Here is a 19,728-nt window from a genome sequence, read left to right as displayed (position 1 = left end):
CCAAGTGAGAGCCCTTAACCCATCATTCATTTTGAACAAATATCAAAGTATTCTGCGGCACACCTCGACTTGCGTCACAACACCCACCACACACACACATCACACACACGCGCGCCCATACACCTTATGACATAATTATTTTGTTGATGCAGCCGTATTGATACAAATAGTTTGACTGTTCACAGTTCAATATCACACGCAAGCCATTACTCTCGACAATTAGCAACAACAACACCTCCTCATCCTGTCGTCCCTTCACAATTAAAGTGTCTCCTCCTTTACCTCCCAATGCTGCACATTTTACCCAGGTTATTAACATAAAATAGGTGTAACTTAACATTGTGGGAGAGAGCAAGGCAGTGAGTGAGCGAGATAGAGAGATATAGAGAGGGCCAAGAGTGGCGGGGTTGACATGACGACTGACGTTCAGTTGGAGCTCGGAGGCCCCCCTGACGGTGGAGGCCTGTTTCACTTGAAACTGGTGAAACATAGCTAAGGCCTCCTATGACACGCACACACACGCACGCACACAGATCCATTCTCTCACCAGACCGGATGTGAGCAGTCAGCAGTGATTAGATATAGGCTATAAATATAGGACTCAGGTGAGATGCCAGCTAGGGGTGTATGTATCACTTCAGAATGGAACCTGCATGTGTGTGTCTGTGTCCCCTCTCTGCTTTTAAACTCAAATCTTTGCTTCTGGGGGGGGGGGGTCCCTGGAACAACATATTTTCAGATGGTGGTCGGCGGCCAATTTCATATACGTTTTGGGTTCCTTGAGATTAATTATTTGAGCACCACTGATGTGTGTGTGTGTGTGTGTGTGTGTGTGTGTGTGTGTGTGTGTGTGTGTGTGTGTGTGTGTGACTGTGTGCGTGCGTGCGCGCGCTATCACCTCACCTTTGTCACTCAGTAGGCGTTCCTGCATAATTTCCTGGTTTGATGATGATGTCACGCGCGTACCCTAGTATTTTGTATTACGCACAAAACAAAAAGACAGACAAACAAAGACTCGTTAAAATACAAACATTATGGGAAAAGGGATATATATATATATATATTTATTTATGTATGTTTGTTTGTTTGTTTGTTTGTTTATTTATTAATTTATTCATTCATTCATTCATTCATTCATTTATTCATTCATTTATTCATAATTTAATTTGCCTTTTGGCCTCTCACCGGAAGTTATGAATCCCGGAAGTAGTTCCAGTTGACTCCCACTCCGGCCAGCTGAGCTCTCAGTGAGCTGAGCTGACAGACTGTTGTTCTGTAAATAGTAGTGTCCGGGTACAGTACTGTACAACATTACATTACGACTCGAGACGTGAAGGAGGAGTGATCTCCTCTCCTACTGCCTGGCGGTGACATTTACCTAGCTACGTGTCATAATAATGCTCACTTTTAACTGTCGAGAACAGTGGTGGTGATCCAGCGAACAGTAACAGGACGCCGGGGTGAAATGGAGATGATGTCGCTTCAGCCTTCTCTAACTGTGCTAAGTTGTTGTTAGCCGAGGAAGCTAACTCGTCCGTCCAGTCAGTGGAAGTGGTAGTATATAGTCCTCCCTGTTTCTTTGTTGATTAGCATTTAGCTATAGCCAAACAGCGAACTCTCTTCTTGTCTCTCTGTATTAACACTTGGCTTTGTGTGTGGGAGGGGGTGGGAAAAGTTCCCGTTCGCTCGCGATTATTCATTACTTTGAACAGTTAAGATTTCGAAACGACTTTCCAAAAGTGAACCGTGGAAGCCAATGTAGATATATACTTGCATATCGTGTTCACTGTTTACAAAATAAGTCAAGGCAAGTGGACCTAGATGTGTGAGATGAGATGAGGTGGCTTTAAAAAAAACAACATTTGCATCATAGAACAACTGCATTCATTGGCAGAGATATGGACATATCTCTGTCCCGTTTCGTTAGCCACTTTTCAACGTTGGACTCTGGAGCTGACCCAAAATGAGGAGGACCCCCGCGGGTTGCAGTCGGAGAGGAGCAAAAGGCTTGTTTGCAGTTGGAGTGTTTGATTTGTGCGTGGGCGAAGGACAGAGGGACTCTGGTGCAGATTAACCTGTTTCAAAGATTAAATGGGTGGCATAGGAATTCATCTTCACCGGCGGGACCACCTGTCCCCTCCGCTTGGCATCGCAATGATGCTGAAGACGCTGCTACTCTCGAGCTGTCTTGGCTGGGTGTATTGTCAAGACAGTTCAAGCATGTCACCAGAGGAGAAGAATACTATCAGGTGAAATTATGTGGCGTGTGTGTGTGTGTATATATATATATATAAATTATATCCAGAGAGAGAGAGAGAGTGAATGTGAGAACATAGTAGTGTGAAAACCCACCATCATGGCCCGTAGCACTTTCCCTAGCCCCTTAGATAGCACTTTATGTAGACTTAGATAGCATTTTATACAGACTTATAGCATGTTACATAGACAGCACTGGAATTGCATTTTATGTAGTCACACAACACTTTATAGTATTATATAACTTGTATATCTTATATACCTGCTACATTTGTATAGTCTCATTATATAGATATGCCACTGTTCTTAGCTTACGCATGTTTCATGATAACTACTTTTTCATGTATGTGATGTATTGCCATGCTTTTTGTTCTTGCTTTTAATGTAAATCGCTCTGGATTAAGAGCGCCTGCCAAATGCCTAAATTGTAACATACACCATTTTCTTTATTTACTACTTTCTGTTATGTCTTATTTCTTTCTGTTGTAGGGAGCAAATAGTTGAGATGTTTGACCACGCCTACGGCAGTTACATGGTAAGTGCATGCACGCAGTAACATCAATCACTTTTAACGTGATTGCCTCATGACGTCATGTCCGAAAACGGCAGGTCTTTGAGATAATTTGACCGAGTGAGACGACGTGGTGTCCTGCTACATCTATCTATCTTATATACAAGTGAAAAGGTGTACCCATACTCATTCTTCATGCTCTATCTCCGACCGAACCACACTTTTACCACACATCTCTATATGCAAAATAAATTCGCCACCCTCCCCGAACTGACATAGCCTATTTTTTAGCCGTTCAAGTTTCTTATTTACTCTGCAAATATTACTTTTATGAAAATCACGATCGAGCCAGCAGATAAACGGGTGCCACAACACGCCGAGAAACAAGGAATTTAACCACGCTACTTGCATACACTGCAACTCGCTTACAATTCGCAAACCTGGCAACACTGCCTGCCTCTTACGTCACCAGCTCTGCTCCTCCTGGCCTCCGTAGTCCGTCGCGCTCACAATCTGTCGCAGCCATCTTGCTTTTCTTTTGGATGGGCGAGTGGACATTTAATGCTAATAAATTAATTATAGGTCCAGCAAGCAAATCATGATGGTCTGATTGTGCTCAATAGGTCACAATAACATTCCGAAATTAGGTGTTGTGTTTTGTATGGCATTTTCCCCAGTAGTAGTTGCATATCTATCTCAGCTTTTGCCTGATAGCACACATGCTAACGTCAGCAGCCATAGCAACATACAGTGTGCGCAGACATAACATGAGTTGTTTACAACACAAACACACGGCCTTTTCACCACGCAATACACACAACAGCTCGGGAGTTATTAAACCGAACGTGGACGCTGTTTCAGTGTTACATTTGCTGCGCATATCGGAATAATTGTAACGGCATGCATGATAAATGTAACAACGCTACAAAACACCATTAAACATATCGTTTTCACCTTAAAGCTATTACATTTCATTGAAGCAACTCCTTAGCATTGTTTTCATACCATGGATGTGATAAGATAATGTATCAAACATAAGGGAAATATTAAATAGGATCGGGTGTACCAGTTTGGCCATTTCTTTTTTTTCAATGGGGCAATACATTGATTAAACAAACGTTTGATTGATTGAGTTGTACAACGTTATACAACCCTAAACTAATTTTAGAATACACTACACAATACAATACAATTTTAGAACATATTTTGCACGTTCCATTTTTTTACTCAGAGATCCCTTTAGCTACACATGTAATATTTCCAGGCAACGGACCTACACGTCAGCTACCATAAACCACTTCAAGTTATTAGGACGAAATAACTGACAGGAGTGACGGTGCTGTGCTGTGAGTAAACTAATAGGGGAGAGCCGCCAAGGATGTAACATTTTGCACGTTTCATTCTTTTACTCAGAGATCCGTTTAGCTACACATGTAATATTTTCAGGCAACGGACCTACACATGTCAGCTACCATAAACCACTTCAAGTTATTTTTTTGATAAAACAGGTCGGGAGTTATTCAACCGAACGTGGACGCTGTTTCAGTGTTACATTTGCTGCGCATATCGGATCAATTGTAACGGCATGCATGATAAATGTAACAACGCTAAAAAACACCATTAAACATATCGTTCTCAGCTTAAAGCAATTACATTTCATTGAAGCAACTCCTTAGCATTGTTTTTATACCATGGATGTGATAAGAAAATGTATCAAACATAAGGGAAATATTAAATAGTATCGGGTGTACCAGTACCAGTTTGGCCATTTCTTTTTTTTCAATGGGGCAATACATTGATTAAACAAACGTTTGATTGATTGAGTTGTACAACGTTATACAACCCTAAACTAATTTCAGAATACACTACACGATACAATACCATTTCAGAACATATAATATTGGCCAATATGTCAAATATGTAAATATTACATATAATGGCATTGAATGGAAGCGGACCATTTGTAACACATGTTACAAATGACCCGCTTTTGCAAGTTTTCTTTGCAGTTGCTTACAGACCAGAATGAACGTGAATTCCGTCTAAACACGATGCAAACTAATGAAGAACATAAGCATGAACACATCCATGTGGATTTTTATTCACCAACACCAAAGACAAAAATTGTACCACACATATACTCCAGGTGTAAAATTAGACGCATTTTGAAGGTAAACACTTCAAACTTCAAACTCCTGGCCACGTAGAGTACGTTGCTGTACACATACTGACGCGATGGCGTCATGGTGGCGTTGACCAATCAAGATATAACGTCCATGTTACAACCGTGAAGCGTTACAACCTTGGCGGCTCTCCCCTACATTTGTTACTAACATTAGGTTGTGGCGAAGTAGACACGTGGCCAGCAGATACTGTGTTTTGGACAAACAGGCTAGGTATTGGTGTTGATTTGGGTCAACTGGACAAACAGCGTGGTGTTGTTTTGTGTCTGTGTTTGTGTTGGAGCGCCTCAGTGTGGCCGTACAGGTCATGTGCAACCTCTTCCACAGAGAGATGGAGACACTAAATCTCAGCTGGACAAACATGTTTGCATGCATGCATCGCTGCCTTGCATGCTGTGTGCTACTGTTGAGTCTGTCACTTACTTTGACTGATTTATGGCATTGTCTTTCTGTTAAAATCCAACTATGTTAATTTAAGAACTCTGGGCATATAGGTCATTGTTTATTCACTGTGCACACGTGTAGCCTATTGTATGTCAGACTGTATGTCTGTCCCACAGTCACAATCCTTTAGTACTTAGGCTGTGGAAATATTCAGGACAAAACAATGGTACATTTCCAATAACCCATTCGTTACTACATGTGGAGTCAACTCCCGCCATTTATTTCTTCCCATAGTGCGTGGCAAAGTCGCTCTGGGATGAGTGCGCGCGTAGCGCGCACGAAATTCTAGTAAAGTAACATTTATGGAGTACTTTGAATAGCCAGACCAACTGGGAACATGTGGGCGTGTGGGAAGACGATAAGAAGTGCATTTTACTTCCTCGTTAACCCATTCTGACCTGAGATCAGATTCATACGAGGTTTCCACGGGACACACACTGGTCTGATTAACCCATTCTGACCTGAGATCAGATTCTAAAAATGTCAGTCATTCTTCGAATTTTTCAAAAATAGCAGACCTACAAGCTCGTATCGCGCCACTCGGTGGCGTGATATGAGCTTGTAGATCTGCTATTTTTCAATAGCTAAAGCATAACATGATGCCAACACCAAAATGGGTGCCCGGTCAGAATGGGTTAACTTGTTAACTGATCTGACATTGAGCACGTAGCGTAAACCCACACTTCTTTCCCACTGGAATTGCTCAGTGGAAATCTGTAGGAGTCTGTTCATACTGAACAACTGTGAGGTTTTAATGTGTGTAACGGTACAGACATGAACATCTCTCTCAACACCTCCCCATGCATACACTGTACATGTGCCAAGAAGTACAACAAATAATAATAATCACTGCCAGGCTATGTGTGTGTGTGTGTGTGTGTATGAGATTTATGTAGGCTGGCAGACATTTTCCAGAGCCCTATTTTTTTTTCTGCCCGGTGCAATGCTGCACTAGCACCATCTATTCACGTTGTTAAATACCAAATGATCATGCGCCTATTTATCCCCAATGGGTGTGTTGCTTCAATTCAATTCAATTTTATTATCGTGTCGAATCACAACAAGTTGTTTCAAGACACTTTACAACCAACAAAGATCCACCCAGAGCAAGCAATATTGCGACAATGGTAACGAAAAACTCCCCTTTAGGAAGAAACGTCAGGCAGAACCCGGCTCTAGGGTGGGCGGCCATCTGCCTCGACCGTTTCGGGGGGGAGAGAGAGAGAGAGATAGACATAGACAGAGAAATAGGCAGGTGGGCTCCGTGGAGGGGTCGGGTCCACATCTGGTCGAGGTCGAGCTCTGTGAGGTCCAGGTCACACTTCTGGTGGGCTCCATGAAGAGCTTCTAATCTAAAACAATGTGTCTAAAACAATGTGCCCCCTCCGAGAGTGAGTTCTTAGCTGACACAATGGTGATGAGCCTGGGGGGACGATTCAGTTCACATAATAGAGGCAGAAGGGTGGGGGGACTACTGTACTGCGGACACCTCTCGATGACGCAGCTGCGGGGCCGCAATCGCAGTAAACACGGAAAACTCTGGGGGGAAAAAGGGTGTCAGCTCACTGACAACAATGGTGTCGGCTGTCGAGACGACGACGACGACAACAACCTCGCACTCATTGTCAAGAAGACCAGTGAATCTGATCGTTGACTAATGACTATACAGGAAGGAGAGAAGAGCGCGCAGAGGACCTCACATGATCCATTCCACACACCACCACGTACGTGGTGGGGAGAAAAAAGGGCCTGCACTGCATGCCTCCTCGGACGTCTGAAGAAATTCTGCATGTTTTCCTTGTCAGTCTTGGCAACACACTTGGCTGTCACACTGTGGCACTACAACTTTATGACCGTGAATGCACTTTACTTCATCGCCATTTATACACACGTTGCAGTTTGCACTGTCTGACTGTCACACATTCCATGCCATGAATATAGGTGAGGTTTGTCCATTTTTTGTAATTAAATGAAGAGCTTCATAGCAGACCGCTGCTGTCCCCCCCCCCCCCCCCCCCCCTTGACTGTGTTCCAGAAATATGCATACCCAGCGGATGAGCTTATGCCTCTGAGCTGCAGGGGGAGGGTGCGTGGCCTGGAACCCAACCGAGGAGACATAGACGACTCCTTGGGGAAGTAAGTACACCCAGCTATAGGGCTGTATTTTGCGTGTCTTAAAGGGACACTTCACCCCTTTTGTAAAAAAAAATATATGTTAATGACGTTTAGAAGCTTTAGAACACTTTCCTGGGGGTCTTTATGTGTGTGATATGTGGGGTTTAGCTATTTTAGATTGTAGTAGTGAGCACAGTGTCTCTGTTGTCATGGACACTGGTCTCACTACCTTCCTGGACTACAATTCCCATACTTCTTTGGTGCACTGCTCCTCCTTGTGGATAGGGGGAGAGCTGTCTTACTGTCGAGACAACATGTAGTCCAGGAAGGAAGTGAGCCCAGTGTCCATGACATCAGAGACATATTGCATACATAAAGACCCCCCAGGAAAGTGTTCTAAAGCTTCTAAACGTCATTAACATATTTTCTTTTGCAAAAAGGGTGAAGTGTCCCTTTAAGTACCAGCTCTTATTCCCTAACTTGAGTACACTAAAGACCTGGAGGCGTGATCAATGCCATTTGGCTATTCTGAGTGGCCAAAGAGCATTGATCACGCACCCTTAAATAAATACTTTAAGAAATGCCTATGGGACAAATGCATTGGGATTTATTTCCTGGGCCACTCGTTGTTCTGAAAGGGGGAGGGACTGCGACGCTCTATTGAAACATTTTCCTAGAAGCTTTGTCATTGGTCGATTTGCCTGTCTACTTCCTGATTGGTTAGTCATTGCGACCGTTTTTTTGACCAATGACAAAGCTTCCGGGAACATCTTTTGAATGCAGATTGTGGCCCCTAGATGTGTCACAGAGGCTGCATTTGTTTCAGGGAGCGTTCTACCCATTGCTGGCTGTAGATGTAGAAGATGTAGAAGACATTTTTTAGAATCTGATCTCGGGTCAGAATGGGTTAACCCTTGACCGTCTCTTCTGTCTCCTATAGGTTCTCCCTCACGCTGATCGACACCCTGGACACTTTGGTGGTGAGTCCTCGCTCTGACCCTGTTTTGCATGCTGGCTAGGAGTGGATTTTGTACAAGACATCCTGGCTTAAATGACCCTCCAGCCATATTAGCACACCATGTTTTGTAATGTCCTCGCTCTGAATCCACACCATGTTTTGTAACGTCCTCGCTCTGAATCCACACCATGTTTTGTAACGTCCTCGCTCTGAATCCACACCATGTTTTGTAACGTCCTCGCTCTGAATCCACACCATGTTTTGTAATGTCCTCGCTCCAAATCCACACCATGTTTTGTAAAGTCCTCGCTCTGAATCCACACCATGTTTTGTAATGTCCTCGCTCTGAATCCACACCATGTTTTGTAACGTCCTCGCTCTGAATCCACACCATGTTTTGTAATGTCCTCGCTCTGAATCCACACCATGTTTTGTAACGTCCTCGCTCTGAATCCACACCATGTTTTGTAACGTCCTCGCTCTGAATCCACACCATGTTTTGTAATGTCCTCGCTCTGAATCCACACCATGTTTTGTAACGTCCTCGCTCTGAATCCACACCATGTTTTGTAACGTCCTCGCTCTGAATCCACACCATGTTTTGTAACGTCCTCGCTCTGAATCCACACCATGTTTTGTAACGTCCTCGCTCTGAATCCACACCATGTTTTGTAACGTCCTCGCTCTGAATCCACACCATGTTTTGATCTACAAGCTCATCAGATCTACAAGCTCATAGCGCGGCACCGAGTGCCGCGCTACGAGCTAGTAGGTCTGCTATTTTTTGAAAAATCGCGAACACTTATCCTAGAACATCGTTGCACGCTCCGTGCTCAGTGACGAGAAACGATATGTGTGCACAGGTGTTAAAGATATATTTAACGATATGTGTGCACAGGTGTTAACGATATGTTAAACGATATGTGTGCACAGGTGTTGAACAAGCTCGACGAATTTGAGGAAGCCGTGAAGAAAACGGTGAGAGACGTGCGCCTGGACAACGACGTGGTGGTGTCCGTGTTCGAGACCAACATCAGAGTCTTGGGGTATGTTAGCCCCCCCTTTTTTTTTTTAAATAAACATGATTTGATTGATTGATACTTTTTTGTAGGATGGTTCTGAAATAAATTTGGCGTCACCACTTGGCATTAAAAGGTTTCATGATATTGATTTTATTTGTATTTGTTTTTATGAGCTTAATTACACCCTGAAACTTCAGTGGATTTTCTGTGGTCTGGGATTCTTTTTTATTCTGTGTCTGTAAATTAAAGCCTTTTTTGAGCTTCAATGAAAACAGGCAAAACGGTGTGAAAACGGTGACATCTGCTGGCGAATCCCATTGTCATATATGGGATTGGCTGACTGTGACATCACAGTCAGCAGGGAAATCGGAGCACTTGTTTGAGCCAGAAAAGCCCCAGACCACAGAAAATCTACTGAATGTTCAAAGTTCCGGGGTTTTTTTTTGTGGGTGGCAATTGAGCTTAGAAAACCTAAGAGAAATTACAAAAAAACTATTTTGAATTGAAGTTTTCTATCGATGCTTTTAATGTCGCCAACATGTTATAACAAAAACATTCTCGTTTCAAAGTATAATTCAGTATTCAGTGTACCGTACATATAGGGAGGCATACTGTACGTGTGTCCAGAGTGGAATCATATTGATGATAATTCTGCTGCATTTAGTTGTACTTCTGTACCAAATACTAAGCATCACCTCTTATATTGGTTATGGTTTGTATATTCTAATGACCTTCTAGCTCTGGTCCATAGCCCTAATGCTAATTCTACCCTGCATTAAGGCTATGGAACCGTGGCTACTTTCCTTAGTGGATGCACTCTGAGACCCCCCCACACACCACACGTATAAACGGTACATTTTGGCCAGAAAGCGATTTTTTTCCCCCACCCGGAAATAAATACTTATAGATAACTCCACTGCGCCCTCTACCGATATCGCCAAGAGAAAAACCTCACGGAAAATATTTTTTCCTGCCCGGTGAAAACAACCCCTTTCTGGCCAAAAAGTACCTTTTTTATACGTGTGGTACGGGGGACTCAAAGTAGGCTTTCTAATGACACAAGCCGCCTTTTGTATTGGCGAGTAGGTTAAAACGTTCTTCATATTCCCGCTACAGAGGAGAGGCTGGTCTGGCATTTCACGCGAGAGCTAGACCGCGATCTGTCGGCCCCGATTACATATAATCTTAGGAGTCCTTGACATGAAAACGTTTGAGAGAACGACTGACACAAGAAAACATGGGTTTTTTTTCAGAAAACTGTCATGATTTGGAAGACATTTGTAGACTCGACCTCCGGTCTAAATTTGGCCAATAATGACCCCTCTGTCCTTGATCATTCCCCCCCACCACCAGGGGGCTCTTGGGGGCCCACGTGATGGCCGAACTGCTGCGTCAGAAGGGCGAGAGGATGCAGTGGTACGAAGACGAGCTGCTGCACATGGCCAAAGAGCTGGGCCACAGATTACTGCCTGCCTTCAACACCACAAGTGGCCTTCCTTATCCCAGGGTATTTCGTGCGCGTGTGTGTGTGTGTGTGTGTGTGTGTTGCCTCCACACGTTCCATTAAAGGCGCAGTGAAATGAAAAAGACGTTTTTCACACTTTTAGACCATATCCGTGGTCATCATATGGGCATGCCTAACAATGGATGCCAAAAAAATGGGAAAATTCTCATTTCTGTGTGTTTTTATATCAAAGGTCCATAAAAACGATTGTATTATTTATTTATTAAAACGAAAATGTGCTGCGTGACGACGTGTAGAGATACACATCGATAAAAGCCAATAAAAATGAAGCTCACCCGTTTAATTCCCCATGTCTGCGCATCCATGCAACACAGCTGCTTCTGATTACAGATTACTCCGTTTTTATTTCCATTCAAGATAACATTCAGACAGTGTATTACTCGGTTTCAACTTAATCATCACGCTAAAATATGTTTCTGAAAACATTATAGGGTAGAAATAAGCCACATAACAGTAAACTGGTTGTGCTGGCCAACCATCTGATTTGTAAACAAACGCATACCACGCTGTTGCGCATAGCATAGCTACAGTCCCTATAGCTACCGTCCCATCGCCTGAAGGGATGCGACACTCTGATTGGTTCAGAAACTTCAGACCGGTGTTTCATGTGGAAACACCATTTTCATGTTGTTCACCATTTCCGTTTCACTGCGCCTTTAAATTGAGCCCTTTTGTTGTCTCTCACAGCTGAGGACCTCAGGTCTGATCACCCAGCTGATGTAAATCACCCAATCAATCCACGGACTGACGGTGTTCTCTTCATCACATCAGTCAGTTACTCCCCAAAAGTAGTAGACTACTAGCCTACAGTATTAACCCATTTTGGGCCGGGAACCCCTTTTTGGTGTTTTAGACATTATGTTGTATTTATTTATTCAGCACAGTATAAAAACAACACGGTGAACATTATAAATATAAGAAGGGTAAAGTGCTAGGCTGAGGCAAAAAAGCCCAAGGGCCTTATTATACGAGGCCTCTACCTATATATAGATTCTAATGAAACATTGTACGGTACATGAGATATAAATTATAATGAAACATTGTACATGAGATATAGAATATCCAGAAAACATGATTGCAGTATATAAACATGGGGAAAAAAACAACAAAACACGACAAGAGCATTTTGGTTATTTACTATGATTAGAGAAAATAATAGAATGCAAAGAATTGTAATTTAGCTATTGAAAAGCAGCAGATCTACAAGCTCGTAGCGCGCCACCGAGTGGCGCGCCACGAGCTTGTAGGTCTGCTATTTTTTGAAAAATCGTGAAAATATTTATTTTTCGAGGATTTCGAAGATTTTCTTTTTTTAATTTCGACGTCAGGCCTAAATGGGTTTAATTGTTGGAGGTACAGTATATATACTGTATTCCTCACCCAGTCCAATTCTCATCCAAAATTGGCTCGCATGCAACCAGGGTTGACTAATGCAGGTGGGATAAAACTGGCTGTAGGTACTGTAGGTGAAGCCACATTTATTTTCCGACTCTTTTCTCAAATCGTTTGTCATGATGTCCATCAACTCAGCGGGGGAAAAAAAATTTGAAACAAAAGAAGCCTAAATTACCCTGAATGCCATTTTTATTAACGGAGGGTCTTAAAATGTGTACATTGTAATTGTTGTTCATTGTTTATATCGGGGGGGTGCATACTTAGTTTAGACTAGTCATTGGTTTAGAGACATGGCTTAAGGTTAGGTTTAGGTGTGCTGCCCCCCCCCGTGGGAGGTTAGGGTTTAGGGGGTGAGGGTTTGAGATATAGGTTGTATAGTTGTATAGGACTAATGACTGGTCTAACCAAATGACTAGTCTGAACCAGAAACTGTCTAAACTAAGTACTGCACCCGTTTATCCAGTCACAATTGTGTTTTTCATACCGTACACTGAGCTGTGTGTGTGTGTGTGTGTGTGTGTGTGTGTGTGTGTGTTTGAATCATCAGGTGAATCTGCGCTACGGGGTCCTGAACCCTCTCTCGCGTACAGGCACCGAGTCGGACACCTGCACAGCCTGCGCCGGGACCATGATTCTGGAATTTGCCGCTCTCAGCAGACTGTCTGGGGACTCTGTGTTTGAGGTACGGAGCGACGGTCCATTTATGCAACCTCTCTCTCTCTCTCTCTCTACTCTCTAAACCAATGATTCCCAAAGTGGGGTCCGGGGACCCCCCAGGGGTACCTGAGGGAGTTCCAGGGGGTCCCCATAGCTAAATGATAGTTTGGAGCCAAATGGACCCTTATCCGTCCTAAAGTCGTCTCTTCGGTGCTACTGAAAACTTCTGGCGAGCCGAAATCATTTCGGCACTACAGCGCCGAAACAGCGGTAAAATAGGAGCATGATTCGGCCCACTTTCTGTGAAAGTGTGAAATCAAGTCATTACGACGGCAATCGAGGCCCGCCAAACTACATTTCAGTCGACTGAATCGACTGCAGATTTAGTCGACTGAAATCTTATGACGTTTAGTCGACTAAAACTAGACCAACACGAAGACATTCCAGGTGACTAAAATGTGACTAAAAACTAAATAAACTATTCAAAAGACTATGACTAAAACTAAAATAAAAATCTGCTGCACAAAAAACAACGCTGCCCAGACGATTTTTTTTCTTCCAGCTGGAGACCCCCACAAGAGAAAATGGTGGCGTTTCTCGACTCAAAACCTGCAAAAAAAATACAACGTCGATCTTTATTTAATGGGACGTTTTTTGCGTTTGGTATTTTTTACAGGACCATGCCAGGAAGGCCCTGGATGTACTGTGGGAGAAGAGACAGAGGGGAAGTGACCTGGTGGGAACGGTAATCAACATCCACAATGGAGATTGGGTGCGCAGGGGTGAGGCGACACACACACACACACACACAGTCACACACACACACACACACACACACTATGAGACCCGGTAACCTCAGAGACCTCGCTACGAATGTGGCCAACTGTCTGTCCTATGGAGGCTGTTCTCCTCCTTTTACCAAGTACCAAACCAAAAAGAATCTTGCACTGTCACACACACACACACACACACACACACACACACACACACACACACACACACACACACACACACACACACACACACATACATAACATGGTGAACGCAGGACTGGGAGAAAAAAAAACCACTCACTCAAATGTGTGTATATGCCGAGAGAGGAGTTTGAAGTCATTGCGTCAAACGTTTATTGTGTCACTTTGCAGACAGCGGAGTGGGCGCCGGTATCGACTCCTACTACGAGTACCTGATGAAGGCCTACATTCTGCTCGGAGACAACGAATACCTGGAGCGGTTCAACACTGTGAGTCACGTTTAAACTCCATTTTCGACCTGAGATCAGACTCTAAAAAGTTTTCTGAAAAAAGCCATGTTTCTATGTCGGTCGTTCCCTCGATTTTTCAAAAATAGCAGACCTACAAGCTCGCGCGCTATGAGCTTGTAGATCTGCTATTGTTTCAATAGCTAAAGCATAACATAAGGCTCACACCAAAAGGGGTTCCCGCTCCAAAATGGGTTCAACTATTAATCACTATATATATTATAACCGGTACGGCGCCCTGAGAGGTTGCACTGAAACAACAGAGCCACCGAGTGGCGCGCTACGAGCTTGTAGGTCTAGCTGTTTTTGAAAAATCGAAGAACGACTGACATATAGAAACATAGCTTTTTCAGAAAACTGTCAGGATGTAGAAGGACATTTTTAGAATCTGATTCTCGGGTCAAAAAAATGGGTGAAACTGTCATGTCATGATCCTACAGATGTCGGTATTTTATCCACGTTGATATTTAAAATGTGAGACACTTAATTGTCGTGCACACTGCCAGTAGTCCACAGAAATTACTCCCATCACGTGCTTGGCCACGTTCCTGTCGTTCTGGAACTTCCGGGGACCCCCACACGGAGTTGCACCACTCACTTGACACCCCCGAGGTCTAATCCAATCGCCTGCCGTTGTGTGTTGTTTTGCCCACAGCACTACAGTGCCATTATGAAGTACATCAGCCAGCCTCCCCTCCTGCTTAACGTGCACATGCACAACCCCACCGTGAGCGTGCGCAGCTGGATGGACTCCCTCCTTGCCTTCTTTCCGGGCTTGCAGGTCAGTATTTGTTTCATTAACCCACTCTGACCTGAGATCAGATTCATACGAGGGTTTCCACTGGACACACACTGGTCTGATTAACCCATTCTGACCCGAGATCAGATTCTAAAAAAATGTCAGTCGTTCTTCGATTTTTCAAAAAGAGCAGACCTACAAGCTCGTAGCGCGCCACTCGGTGGCGCGCTATGAGCTTGTAGATCTGCTATTTTTCAATAGCTAAAGCATAACATGATGCTAACACCAAAACGGGTTCCCGTTCAGAATGGGTTAAAGCCATCTTGGACTGAGGTCGATAAAAAAAAGGCTTCAAAATCCTAAATGTTTTCTGGAAAAAAACCCATGTTTCTATATGTCGGTGGTGCTCAACCTTTTTCATGTCAAGGACTCCCAGAATTATCTCTATTGGGCCGCGGACCCCCCCCCCATCTCAAAATATGTAGTTCCAGGGACCTCCCCCCCCCCCCCCCCCAAATGTTCGCTCTGAAATATATATTCAAAGATCTGCGCCGCATTTTCACGACTTTTGAAAAATAGCTGACCTACAAGCTCGTAGCGCGCCACTCGGTGGCGCGCTATGAGCTTGTAGATCTGCTATTTTTTCAACAGCCAAAGCATATCATAATGCTTAAAAGACCAAATGGGGTTCGTGGCCAGAATGAGTTAAAAGGCAGGTTTTTCTTTTCGTCTCTCAAAGTCAACTAATGCAAGACGTATCAAAAAGGAGTGTAAGCAAGACTCTGGGCTGTTTCAAAGTTACAAAACTTGTAACGGAAATGTAAAATGTATTGAATTGTGTGAAGGGACATATTATTCTTTATAATACGGTAGACTAATAACGTTTTGTTACTACTTACTAGTAGTGTTTGCACTACAGTAGTGTGTCCGCAAATCATCGTGGAAAGGTTCACTCTCAAACCTCTTTTGTTTGTTTTGCAAATTATTATGTTCATAGTATGAATACTGGACAACTCACCCCGCTGCGTGCCCCCTTTTTCCTCCCCAGTGAGGGGGATAACTTTGTAATAATGCTATTGGCCGTTTGTATTGTTTTTGGAGAAATATAAAAAAGATACTCCTGTGGAAATGGCTATATTATTTTACTTATATTGACCCTATAAACAATTTAGTATTATTTTAGTATATGTAAGGTTTTGCCCACTCAAATAGTACCTCGTCAGACAATCCCCACATAGCCTACACAACAACTTCTGTGAACAGACTTCACTGTAGTAGCTTTTCATAAATTATATTCATACTGCTGTCATGAGAGTTTATAGTTAGAGAAATTCAAAGTCCAGCCGTCTGCTGTCCAGCCTCTCTGCCACCCCTCACTGGGGGAAATTCCGGGAAGAAAACGGAAAATGGGGTGAGTTGTCCTGTTTACCTACAGTATTGCTTCATTGACTTTGCTTGTTGTTAACAACAGGTTCTGAGGGGAGACCTGAAGCCAGCCATCGAGACCCATGAGATGCTCTATCAGGTTACCAAACAGCACAAGTTTCTCCCCGAGGTAACCGTTATCACACAATGACCCATTTAGGCCTGATGTCGAAATTAAAAAAATAAATGTCTTCAAAAGCCTGACAGTTTTCTGAAAAACCGTTTCTGTATCAGTGGTGCTCAATATTTCATGTCAAGGACCCCAAAAATTATATGTAATATGCCCCCCCCCCCCATCTGAAAATATGTTGTTCCAGAGACCTCCCCAGAAGCAAAGATCTTTGTTAAAATGTTCACTCTGTAATAAATAAAGATTTGAGGCACATTTTCACGATTTTTCAATAATAGCAGACCTGCAAGCACATGAACTTGTAGGTCTGCTTGTAGGTCTTCGCAGGAAATGTACAAGCTCACAATGACTTTGAGCCGATAGGGTGGCTATTTCACCCTATCACGAGTAAAATATAAAGCGGAAGTGGAGCCTTTCCTCCCTCCAATTCCGTTTCGTCTTTCAAATTTCGCACAAATGTATGGAAAATATGACGACGATCGGATGATTTCGGGAGGTGTAGTTCCAGACTCTATATATGTGACCAAATTTGACTGAGAGACTGCCATTGGATTTTTTTTTTTTTAAATGTAGCTTTTTCATGTCATATGAAAGCAGGGAATCATAGCTTCAAATTGACATGTTGGTTGTTCAGTTTGACCCACCCGTTTTGGAGATGTGGCTTATATAGAGAGTAACGTCTTGCAGAGAAACAGCGAGTTGAGAAAACAGGCTTGGGAAAGGTTCACTTATGTGGTCTCTTAACATTACACCTATAGCGACATGTTTAAGCATTTATTTCATATTTACATGTCGATTTCAGCTCTGACACTTATTCCAGACATGCTCTAGTATGTGAAGAGTCTGCCTGTGCTATTAAACCTCAATGTCTGCCAAGGACTTAATTAACTGCTTTTTTTTATACTCCCACAGCGCCAGAGACGTCTCTATAACGCCTTTTTAACACGTGTATATATATATATATATTATTTTTTAAATAAAATTACAAAATAAAAATATTTTTTTTTATAGAAACTGGCACTCAGGGCCTTTTTTGTGCCCCCCTAGTGGCGATGGAAGAGTCATTTTGGAAGAAAATAAAACGTTTTTCTCCTCTGGTGAAAAGCTGGAATGTGCACGATGTCTCTCAGTCAAATCTGGTCACATATATATAATAGCATTCAGAGATTGTGGAATAGTTGTCTGGGCTACGTGAGACTAGTGAGTGAAGAAGAGCGTTTGAATAGTGATTTGATCTTTTGATGAATGAATTCCCCACTTTTTTTTTAAAATCTCTTGTTCGTTTCTCTTCCTCTGCAGGCTTTCACCACAGAGTTTCGAGTCCATTGGGGCCAACACCCGCTGAGGCCAGAATTTGCAGAAAGCACCTACTATCTCTACAAGGTGTGTGACTGAGTGTTGTTTTCTGTTTTAGTTTTAGTCATATAGTCTCTTTGGAATAGTTTTTCATTTTAGTTTCGGTCACATTTTAGTCACCCCGGAAATGCTTTCGTGTTTCGTCTAGTTTTAGTCGACTTAAATCTACAGTTGATTTAGTCGACTGAAATGTATTTTTTGTGGGGCCTTTGATGCCGTCGTGATGGCTGTTTTTTTTTTACACTCGGTAGATCGGCTATTTTCAGCACGCGACCACGTGTAATAAATGACTTGTATTGAATCTCTTGTCCACTATAGTCCCTTCCTAACGCTTTAGTCTAGTTTTTATATTTGTCGACGAAATTGTCAGTATATTTAGTTTAGGTTTTAGTCGCCGTAGCGTAGTTTTTATTTAGTTTCACATTTCAGTGGAAAAAGGCAGTCAACGGATTTTTTTTGTCTTAGTTCTAGTCGACAAAAACCCCCATTTTGTAGGCCTAGGTTGTAGTTATAGTTTTTACATAATAGGTATGCCTATAGTTAACCCATTTTGGGGCGGGGAACCCATTTTGGTGTTAGCATCATGTTATGCTTTAGCTATTGGAAAATAGCAGATCTACAAGCTCGTAGCGCGCCACCGAGTGGCGCGCTACGAGCTTGTAGGGTCTGCTATTTTTTGGAAAATCGAAAGAACGACCCGACATAGAAACATAGCTTTTTCAGAAAACTGTCTGATGACTTGTTTGGCAGCATACTATAGTCCTCTCAAGACAAGACTGTTGCCAACAAGGGGGAGGCGCTGTTTTCCCCCGAATATTTGACGATGAGGATTCTCAGATTGGGCGCATATACAGGGCAGCATGTTATGCTATTGAGAATGAGAACCAGTGTTGTTTTTGGCAGCAAATTTCTATTTTAGTTTAGTCATAGTCTTTGGACTGAAACTTCATTTAGTTTTTGTCATATTTTAGTCACCTGGAATGTCTTAGTGTTAAGTTTTAGTCGAGTAAACGTCATAAGATTTTAGTCGACTAAATCTACAGTTGATTTAGTCGACTAAAATGTATTTTTTTGCGGGCCTTGATGCCGTCGTAATGAGTGTTTTTACACTTGCTGAAAATAGACGATCTACAAGCTCACAGCGCGACGCGTTGTGAGCTTGTAGATCGGCTATTTTCAGCATGCAACCAAAGTGTAAAATGACTTATGCTGGATCTCTTGTCCACTAGTCCCTTCCTAACATTTTAGTCTAGTTTTTATTTGTCTACGAAATTGCCAGTATATTTAGTCTTAGTTTTAGTCATCGTAGCTTAATTTTCATTTAGTTTTCATTCGTTTTTTGTCAGTGAAAAAAGGTAGTCGACGAACATTTTTCGTCTTAATTTTAATCGACGGAAACAACACTGATGAGAACTGCCTTCGTAATAAGAGGAGAGGAGTGGTCCTTTAATCACGTGTTGATCTCTTTTTCCAGGCCACAGGGGACCCTTACTATCTCAGGGTGGGACAGTCCATCGTGGAGAAGCTCAACGCCTACGCCAGGGTGCCTTGTGGCTTCGCCGCTGTGCAAGACGTCCGCACCGGGACCCATGAGGACAGGTTGGAGAACGTATACCAAAGTGTTTTTATACTGGGCACATTATTTGTTGTGTATATGTTTATAACCCATTCTGACCTGAGATCAGATTCATACGAGGTTTTCCACCGGACACACACACACACACACACACACACTGGTCTGATTAACCCAT

At 42.9% G+C, this 19,728-nt stretch overlaps 2 protein-coding genes across 2 annotated transcripts in view; both read left to right on the top strand.

Moving 5' to 3' along the window:
* Positions 1-19,728, top strand: part of rcl1 (RNA terminal phosphate cyclase-like 1) — a 106,779-nt gene that overhangs the window by 37,711 nt on the left and 49,340 nt on the right. The window lies entirely within an intron of this gene.
* The window catches only part of LOC308310255 (ER degradation-enhancing alpha-mannosidase-like protein 3), a 31,724-nt gene continuing 13,295 nt past the window's right edge, over positions 1,300-19,728 (top strand). Inside the window, exons 1-13 of the mRNA XM_080756515.1 lie at positions 1,300-2,249; positions 2,746-2,791; positions 7,430-7,530; positions 8,450-8,489; positions 9,401-9,513; positions 10,843-10,996; positions 12,957-13,091; positions 13,743-13,848; positions 14,212-14,309; positions 14,983-15,108; positions 16,538-16,621; positions 17,921-18,004; positions 19,452-19,576. Coding sequence (XP_080612641.1) covers positions 2,092-2,249; positions 2,746-2,791; positions 7,430-7,530; positions 8,450-8,489; positions 9,401-9,513; positions 10,843-10,996; positions 12,957-13,091; positions 13,743-13,848; positions 14,212-14,309; positions 14,983-15,108; positions 16,538-16,621; positions 17,921-18,004; positions 19,452-19,576 — 1,370 coding nt within the window. The 5' untranslated portion in view covers positions 1,300-2,091. The remainder of the gene's footprint in view (positions 2,250-2,745; positions 2,792-7,429; positions 7,531-8,449; positions 8,490-9,400; positions 9,514-10,842; positions 10,997-12,956; positions 13,092-13,742; positions 13,849-14,211; positions 14,310-14,982; positions 15,109-16,537; positions 16,622-17,920; positions 18,005-19,451; positions 19,577-19,728) is intronic.

This window comes from Protomyctophum bolini (assembly GCF_963924005.1).
Source record: "Protomyctophum bolini genome assembly, chromosome: 22".
In the NCBI taxonomy this organism is placed as follows: Eukaryota; Metazoa; Chordata; class Actinopteri; order Myctophiformes; family Myctophidae; genus Protomyctophum; species Protomyctophum bolini.
Note: the sequence above shows the minus strand (reverse complement) of the source record. Positions and strands in the feature narration are given on the sequence as shown.